The 9,475-nt window shown below is 33.9% G+C and overlaps 1 protein-coding gene across 2 annotated transcripts; it reads right to left on the bottom strand.

Annotated features, from left to right (window-relative positions):
• Positions 1-2,949: 2,949 nt before the first annotated feature.
• Positions 2,950-7,355, bottom strand: RGS1 (regulator of G protein signaling 1). Of its 2 annotated transcripts, none has more exons than XM_004484479.5 (5): positions 7,174-7,355; positions 6,638-6,718; positions 6,162-6,223; positions 4,668-4,831; positions 2,950-3,916 (listed from the first exon to the last, which is right to left on the bottom strand). In XM_004484479.5, exons 1-5 carry the CDS (start codon positions 7,200-7,202, stop codon positions 3,731-3,733), a joined length of 522 nt encoding a protein of 173 aa, XP_004484536.1. In that variant the 5' UTR covers positions 7,203-7,355; the 3' UTR covers positions 2,950-3,730. The 2 variants fall into 2 exon arrangements, with proteins under 2 accessions (XP_004484536.1, XP_004484535.1); XM_004484478.5 differs by having other exon boundaries at positions 3,610-3,916; positions 7,063-7,278.
• Between the last annotated feature and the right edge of the window lie 2,120 nt (positions 7,356-9,475).

The following is a 9,475-nucleotide window of genomic DNA, read 5'->3' as shown; positions in this document are numbered from 1 at the left end:
CAAATTCAAGGTAAAGGAGTTACTAGGAAGTAAACATCCACTTATATATTGACTGTGTAGAGACATCCATAGAAAATTATATAATTTGCCACTGATGAATTTGTAGAATGGTTTTATTTAGATTAGGCATGGAATAAGAAACAAAATTTTGTGATTAGATGTTAAATTCCTAGCTTTTAAATGATTTATTTAAACAAAAAGAATGGGATTGTTTCTGTAATTGCTCAGCATATTTTCGTTCCATAGATATGTTGCATCCTGTTCTTAAATTCTACAATTCTGCATATTACAACAATGATTTATATCTATGGCATTTTTATCATCTTACTCCATTTTCTCCTCATAGACTTCAGAATTTCTTATTTTCAACAATAAGTCACTAACGATTCTTACTAGTTTAAGCTAGCCTGTTTGCACATAGAAACAAAGAACCTTAAACTTTATCCCATGTGGGTCAAATGGGTATATGTGTACTTCTTATTACACAGTTGGGAGTATATCATCACCCCCATTTCTACCTGCACAGATTCCCGGCTTTCTGGAGAAAATTATTTGTTTTTTTTTTCAAAGGGTGTGTTTTTAATCACATGTATTGTTGACTGCCACTGCTTTAATATCACATCAGAACATAACCTGTGGGCTTAGAATCTCAGATTGAATGGTTGGACCAGATTTCTTCAAACAGTAGATGTCACTAGAGCTGATTACATAAAACATTTACAACTTAACATAAAATGCCAATGGAAAAATTCTATTTTCAAGTACTTTACCCTATTTTGATCTATGTAGCCAAGATGACAATTTTTTTCCTAAGTGAAAAGTTTTTCTAACTTTTTTTTTTACCATCTATCCAAAAATTAGATGACTCTTTATCATGGCAGCTTATCAAGACAAAGACCAGCAGTGTTCAATATGCATGCTGGATAGTTGCACTGCTTACTACTCTCAAGTTAAGGATCTGGAACATTTAATGTGACAGCAATACTAAAAATAGGAGCAGAGTGTCCTGTGTTTATGTGAACTGCAGTTCACCTCCATTACACATTGAAAATATCCACATAGTGATGTAAGCTTTATGGACGTTATTCTATCTAGGTCTCAAAGAATTGGTTGGATTTTGAAAACTGGAAAGGAGTAAGTAAAGGCATGTTAGACAGTGAGTTGAGATTAACCAAAGACCTGGAGAAAGTGAAGGTCAGGGCTCACTTAAGAAAAGGTGAATAATTCTGTGTGATATCAAGTTAGGAAGATTATCAAGAGAGGAATTATGGGTTTTATAGTGTGGAGTTCGCACTGATAGTTTTTAATTCCAGAAAGAAGAATTTGAACATTATATTGCATATCATGGAAGAAGACATGGCCAAATTTATGTTTCAGAAGCTTGTATCTGTGGCTGTTCAGAGGATGGATTGAAAGTAGGAGACTGGAAGGGGAGTGACCAAGTTAATTGAATTTACAAGCAATGAAAGCCTGTAGGAGGGCAGGGATAACAGAAAAGAGAAAGTGATTGTTAAAAGACGATAAACAGAATTTGGTGATGGAATGATTGAGGAAGAGAGATACCTGATTACTATTACTATTTGAAACTAAACTCTCTTCTTAAGTTTCTCTTTTGATATGGTCTGCTAATACATGTAATAAAGCATTCTGTAGATCAAATGTGGCCAATGGAAACTAGGATAATCCTTTTAAAATCTGTTGTACATAATGCACTCATGTCATTGCTTATGTGCCTGACGCTTGGATAAGCTTGTAGAGAGAATAGTCATAGTATTACATTATGGAGTGTGAATAGCTGATTATTTAATATATACAGCAGAGATGCATGGGGAGATACAATTGTGCAGGCTTGCAGGTATATGCATCTCCCATTTCTTTTTCTGCTTTCTGTAGGTGGCCCCTACAAGGTAGTCAGCTATTCTTATTTTTCTATTTAGGGACTATTACAAAGTTGCAAAAGAAAGTTCTTCTCATCAGCAGGTGGCAGTGTTGCGTAGTGGAAACAGCATAGGTTGTGTAGTCAGAAGACTTATGTGCAAACCTTGGTGGTGGAAAGCTCCTTGATTCCAGGGTTCCCAACCCTCAATTATCAGATCAGCATCAGAAGAACCTGGGGATGCCTTTTAAATATAAATTCCCACACCTACTCTCTTAGGGACTCTGACTGAGTCAGTCTGAGAGGAAGCTCAGAAATAATTCTTTGTTTTTTAACATCCTAGGTAATTTTAAAAAATGCTACACCTTTATTTCCTGGGCCATAGTAATATTACATTAGTTCATTCAGCACTTTTTGATCATCTATTGTGCATATTGCAATGTACTAGGTATTAGAAGGGACCGGTTGCATCATGTTTAGACTGAAAGAAATCCCAGTGATATCAATCATACCTAATAAGAACCTAGAAGCTCAATTTATTATTATTTGTAATCTACTTAGGAAATCAATAACTGTGTGTTGACTATTATGTGTTACTTCCCAAACGATGCTTTATCATTTTTTGGCCTATGACAAGAAAGAATCATACCCTGAAATTGCATTTACTTACCCTATCACTACTGTGATATGTACATATACCTTTAAGATTACGTAGGTCATATTGACAGCTAAATTTGGGGACTAGTGGTAATCTTTCTGAGTCTCAGCTTTCATTGGATTGCTGTGTAAATTAAATGAGAAAATACATCTGAGTTTTATGAACTTTAAATCACAATAAAATAATCAGCAGTTAATTAAATTACTTCTTATAATAAACTTTCCATCTTTTTCTTTTAAATTAAGATTTCATAAATTCCTCATTGGTTTGAAGCCTGACTACATAAGAGCATATTGTATTGGTTTGGATTTTGCTCATTATGATAGCAGAAAGAAAACTAACGAATTCCATCCAATTTGTTACATAAAATGTACTATTTATGAGATGATAATTTCACAGGCTGAGATGGTGGAAAGTAGGAGATCCTTGCTTAAATTTTATTTTTTAAAAAAAAATCTGAGGAATAAATGCAGTTTCTAAAAATGGCAAGGAAATGTAAACAGAAATTTCTTCTATATATTTTTAATACAAAATTCACATATATTATTATTGACACTGTGGTCATTTAAATTACTAATGTATTCTGACTTCCAGTTGTAAGACTAATAGCTTAAATTAACACATTACTCTCTTCTTCATCTCTTTCAAGTCAAAATCAATCGGACAAACAAACAAACAAAAAACATACAAAAATTACCAGCAAAACACTCCCTCTCCCTCTCAATGATAACATTGGTGATTTTGAAACATGTACTTTTTGGATTAGTCCTCCAAGTTAGAGAGATTTCAGCAGCTCCATATACAATCCATATATAATACGATGTAGCATGAAGGTCAGATGACCTCAAAGCTTATAGCACATTTTAATCAGCTTCATAACCTTTTTCACAGTTGCTATGTAACTGGAGTTACCTGGCCTTCTCAGTTCTCAGGGATTTTCGATGACACGGGCCTGCTGTATCTTATGACAGTACCACAGTATCTCCTTCCTCCTACAGATTTTTGGTTTTCATTTTCCATATGCTTCTTCAAGCCTGTGCCTGGACCTTGCATGTTAATCCATTCTCAGTCACTCATTCTTTCCCTGGACCTGTCAAGTGAGTTGTCCCAAAAGGCAAAGTTTTCATCCAGGGGGCCATATTGTCACATTCCTTCTGCACTTGATACCATCTTTACTTCCTCCAGTCAGGAGCAAATCACTTAAGGCTATTAGCCTGAAGATCATTTAGAAGATTTAAGTAAATATCTGATTTGAGGAACCTGGGATAGGAGTCCTTTTCCATAAGAGTATATATGATTTTTTGGGCTTCATCAAAACATGTGGGAGTTGGTGTTTTAATCTTCTTGGCTGTAGATTCTCGAGTGCAAAAGTCAATATTGATCTGAAAAGAAATCCTCATCGTTAAAATACATTTCCCATTTCTTGCAAGTTTTATAATGTTTCTGTGTTTTTTGAAGTATCTCAAAGAAGTGGTTTTAAGCCCTCATTTAAATTAGTTCAAAAATTTCTTGAATACCTATTCTAGGCCAGCCCTATACTAGATGTGGATGAGACAGACAGAAATATCAAAAAAAGTTTTTGATACAAAGTAGCTTACAGTGTGGTTGGGAGATGCAAAAAAGATATACATATCTTTGCAAGGTGACATATTTATCAGGAGGAGTGATGTGGGCATTGAAAACTTACAAAAGGAGAGTCTCTTTTTGCAGTTATTTTCTGTTTGGACCAACAATATTTGGCTGGAAGGTGGCCTACGATATGGAAGTGTATTTGCTGCTGCAATTGTATATATTACAGTAGTCTGCATTTTATCTTTATCCAAGATGAGGTAGCTCATTAAGGACTCTCTGGCATGCCATTCTGGCCAGCAAGGGCCCTACTCTTTCCACCATCCCCATCATAGTTAGGTAGATTTTCAGAATTGATCTTTCCATCCCGTTGTATTTTTGTTCAAATTCTCACAAATATAGAAAATTAGATTATTATGCACTGAACTATAGCATACCTAAATAAGTAGCATTAAAATCATGTTACCTTAAAAAGATATCATCATGCTGAGTGTTAGTATGTTGAGTGTTATTCCTGTATCTATGTTCTTATGTACATAAACCGATGATAAATTAAATACTCACTTGCTTAGCAGCATCTGTATGCACAAATGCTTTGTATATTTTCTCTGCTTTGTAATGCAAAAGATCAGACTCTGTTTTTTTATAGTCTTCACAAGCCAGCCAGAACTCAATATTCTCCTCACTGAACTCTGACTTTAGGAAATTTCCGAAGACATCTCTACCAGCTAAAAAGAAAGGAGACAAGGAGATGAGTAAATTAGTTGGGCCAATAAATGAATAATCCGAAGAAACAATTTGTAAGAAAAATACCATTGCATTCTCTATGTACAACGGCAAGAGATGGCTTTTGTTGAAATGGCTGTGTCATAGTTTATAAAGATGATAAGACCTTAATGGATTTCTTCAAGTACAGAAGAGGAATCTGGGGCTAGACACATTTGGCCACAATCACACAACAGCTTAGTGGTGGCTATGGAACTGTGTTTTGTTTCTGTCTGCTATTTAAATAAAAATTCTGCTATGCTGATTACACAAAAATCTCTTTTCTTATATATACCAAGTCTTAGACAGAGTATAGGATGTTTTAGGGAAACAAACACTGACAAAGGGCATTAGCATCATGCTAATAATTAACAAATATAATTTCCCCATTCAATTCATGTCAGAAAATGTGATGCCTATGTATTACCAGTGTGCCTGATGTACTGATATATTTGTCAGTGTTATTGAAATTTTTAAATGATCCATTTCTAGACCATTTGCTTATTTGGCTGAATTAAGTCAAAGATGAATTAGGTTGAACCACTTGATCCTCAAGCAAAACTCTTTAGAGTGTCTGTGGGGAAGAGAACGATCTAACACTCTAGGTAAGACAACAAACTGCCTAGCCACACCTCTAAAGAAAGTTTTAATCCCAATAGAATTGCAATGCCCGTGGCAAGGGCGAAAGCAAACTGATTTTCTTCTTTTTCTTTCATTAGAAAATTCCTACAATTCATATTGATCTTGTAACATTTATCGTGTTATAATGCAATTGTTCCTTTGCATGTCTTTACTGCCTTGAATGCAGCAAGGGACTGTGCCTTTGTTTTTTAATCCTTGGAGTTTCTAAAATACTTCACATAAAGTTGGGGTGAGTGAGTTAATGAATATATGAATGATAAAATAATTTCTTGAGAAAATAAATCCTACTCTTTACATTCAACTATATGAAAATACATTCTTTAGGTAGATTTCAGAATGGCAATTCATATGTTGAGATATCTGGCTTACTTCTAAAAACTTTAAACTTCAGGATCCCACCATAATTTTTTTTCTGTTCTTATAAGTGATTCATGGAAACACCTGCTGATGTTGGCAGATTTATCCACAAGATAGTAGCAGAATTGAGGGCTAAGTAAACACTGTATTATAATGCTAACATTATCAGTAACCATAGACAGTGTAGAATGCAACTGTTCACACATATCCTACCCAGAGTACTATATTTTAATGACATCATACGACCTGCTAGGGTATTGAACTGAACCCAGAAACATTCAAGACTCAACTTACTTTGGTTGGCAAGAAGATTTTCGAAAGATTGAGACCACTGCATTACTTCATCAGCAGAAAGTCTGCAGGGGACAAAATTTTTATAAATTAATAAAACATTTTTTGTGTAGTCACAAATGAATTCAGCATGATTGCTGTATTTTGTTAACTTCACAAGCTAAGACTACAGTTCTAATAAATTTTATCAAAATTTACCAATATAAAAAACAAAATGTCCCTTAGAGTAACCATAATTATGAAAAACATCTGTCAATAATGTTTGAAAAAATACAAATAGATATATTCCAACAGTGCAGAAAGAATATATCTATGCACACACTTATGTCTATTTCATTTACATTGGTACTAATATAGTCCAATCTTATTTGACTTGTTACTTAAAATAAATGAGGTTTATTTTGTGCAATATTAGCTCTTGCTATACTACAGTGAATAGGCTGCCCTTGTAACAATAGTTCATGTATTAGTGTACATACATGTCCTTGGATTTGGAAGATTTCATTCCAGATTCTAGATGTGGGATCATGGATCTCAGGTATGCTTTCACATCCATTCCACTACAAAAGACAGAAAAGTTAATATTCATATTTCCTCAGTTATAAAACGGAGCATGCAATAAACTTTTTCAAGGAATAAGGCAATAAGAAAATTAGCTGATACAACATTTTGGTTACTGAAGATAGAGCCAATTTTTATGAATCTAAATAGGTAGAAAAATTCCCACCAAATTTGATATACTTACATGATTTATTTTTTAATACAAATGAATATTACTTCATAACTCCCAAGAGGCAATTGTTTTGAGATGGCTAAACTAAACACACATTCTCTTCTATTCATTCATGACATTAAAAACATAATCTAAGTTAAAATTCACAGTCGAGATATTGAATGAACTTACAAAGTTTTTGACTTCTTTTTCTGAGTTTTGTCATCTAGAAGCAAATGACTACTTCCTTTCAATTCTTTCGGATTAGCAGAGGAAAAGAACATTCCTGGCATTTTGTCTAACCTTGCTGTGGAGAAGGGTGCTGCTCGCATGATCCTTGTGCTGCAAATATCTGCCAGTCAACGTCTCTGCTGCTTTATATAGTTAAGCAAACAGGCTCTTGCTGTTCAAAGGAGTCTGTTTATCAAGTGATGTTACCACAGACTCTGTAAGTTCCCCCTTTCTTTGCGTGCTGTGACGTGTATCTTTAAAAAAAAAAGCGTACAGTGATGTCTTGTGGTTGAAACTTAAATAAATGGGAACAGGTCACTTGATTAGAAAGAAAGAACATTAAACCTACAGAGGCACACACACAGACACCACATATCTAAAGCATTAACAGCATTGGTCTGTGGTTTCTTTTCAAAAATTGCGTATTTCAATGAAATATTTCATTTGCTGTATTTACTGTATCAGATAGAAACCCAACATTACATATATTCCCACTCAACGGTTTGGATAGTCCTTGATATAAAAATTTATCTGATCACAATGTTTTCGAGTTCATTTTTTCCTCCAGAAACCAGTGTAAAGTAAACAAATTTTTTTTGTTTGAATAAGAAAAAGAGCTAGTGAGAGTGCGCTGGTCACTTAAGAGTGACCCACAGAAAACTGATGGTGCTCAAAGATTGATGCCATGAAGCCATATGTTTATATATTTTCTGTTGTACAGTCCATATTTTCAAGTCAAAATTTTTAACATTATTTGTGTTTGTTAATCCAACAACCTTTCATTCTTCTTTCTTCTAGATCATTATTGGTAACTTGTGTTAGAGAAAAATGTTGTGAAATTTATTTTTTTTGAAAAAATTTTGATGTCATACTATTATTATCCAAATATACTGACAATTTCCAAAGTATGTTTCTGCAGTGATAATAGTCAATTGCTCCTTCAGATACTCGTAAGCATTGTAAGAACTACAGCAGCAGCAACATCAGCAAAGGTTATAGGGTCACATAAATTTGGGAAATATTGGGTTAAAGTTAAATATGTTTCTTAAATAGGGTACTGCAGATCTTCTAAGAACCTTTAGTAAGTTAATGTTCATCATCAGTCTCTACAAGGAGATTTCTAACTCTTGATAACTGACACTTTTGGTGGGGAAAATGGCTTGCAGAAATAATGTTCTCTCTATGCCACATTAGAAAACTCTGGTCTGAGAGAAAAATAAGTATTTACCTCATGAATTGAGGAATTCCTGTAAACCTCACAATCTTTTGCTACTCAGTAGTCTTTCAAGCTCAAGCACTGTACAATTACAATTGTACCTTACCAAGCCCAAATAAAGAATTAAAATTCTATAATAAAAGGGCCCATTGAAATGCCTATATTACAATCAGTTGTTGAAAACCATATTAATGGCCCAATAACTTAACTGCTCTCTCAAAGGCTCTTTACTAATCCACATAAAGCCTATAGGCGTAAGAGAAAGACAAGTTTAGACAAGTTTAGTCAGCAAAGGAAATGAAAGCTCCCCGTTGATTTTACACAAAGTGGCACTCTCTGGTCCTCTTTGTGTGATTCATTAAGAAAAAAAAAAAATCAAATAGTAACTTTATTGAATAAATGACTGTTCAAAATTATAGAGAATTTGGAAAAAGCCAGTCGAAGAAACATTGGCTCTCATAATCTTATTTTAATTTTTCCTCTGAAATTGTTCTTAAGTATTTAGATTGGAATCCTAAGAAAAGGAATACTTCATGTGTTCTTATGCTATCTTTTAAATTACTTAGGAGATTGGTTCGGTAAAATGTTTCTGATTATTACAGCTATCAATTTCAATGGGAAATACTTGAGGGGAATTTTAATCTTTGCAAACTGGTTTTACATTTTAATTCCAATTCCTCTAACTACCTGCATACTAGTAGGAGGTGGTTTACTGAATAACATTTTCAACTGTGATACTGATTAAAATGATGCTGAGTCTTTAAAATATTGAAGAATTTTGTTGTGGTCATTAGAATGAGTATAAAATTGCATCATATAAGTAAAAATATATCTATGCCATTAAAATCAGTGACATGAACAGAAATTTTGATGCATTAAATCAAAATGTTTTGAGTCAACAACTTAACTGCATTCCTACAATGTTTCAGATGTAAGTTTTTGCAGACACAAAGATAAATGAATCCTTCTCTTAAGGGGCTCCCAGTGTAGTGGGTCAGACAGGTATTTAACAAGTAATATGAAGTGAAAAGTACTATTACAGAGAAATGTACAGAGGAGGGAGCACAGAAGTGACTAAGCTTGGAAGAGTGGGACAGAAAGCAAAATGCTCTTGTCATTTTCTATAAAATCAACATCTATCTGTTCTTTTCCTATTTC

The sequence above is a fragment of the Dasypus novemcinctus genome, chromosome 13 (assembly GCF_030445035.2).
Source record: "Dasypus novemcinctus isolate mDasNov1 chromosome 13, mDasNov1.1.hap2, whole genome shotgun sequence".
Taxonomy (NCBI): domain Eukaryota; kingdom Metazoa; phylum Chordata; class Mammalia; order Cingulata; family Dasypodidae; genus Dasypus; species Dasypus novemcinctus.
This window is presented reverse-complemented; position numbering and strand designations above follow the sequence as displayed.

What these genes read in the sequence shown, in the direction of transcription:
- RGS1 (XM_004484478.5), bottom strand. Translation starts at nt 7,202, where the DNA reads ATGCGAGCAGCACCCTTCTCCACAGCAAGGTTAGACAAAATGCCAGGA. An exon ending in AAAAAGAAGTCAAAAACTTT is followed by an intron (nt 6,719 to 7,062) that starts GTAAGTTCATTC and finishes TGTCTTTTGTAG; the next exon opens with TGGAATGGATGTGAAAGCAT. An exon ending in TCTTCCAAATCCAAGGACAT is followed by an intron (nt 6,224 to 6,637) that starts GTATGTACACTA and finishes TGTCCCCTGCAG; the next exon opens with ACTTTCTGCTGATGAAGTAA.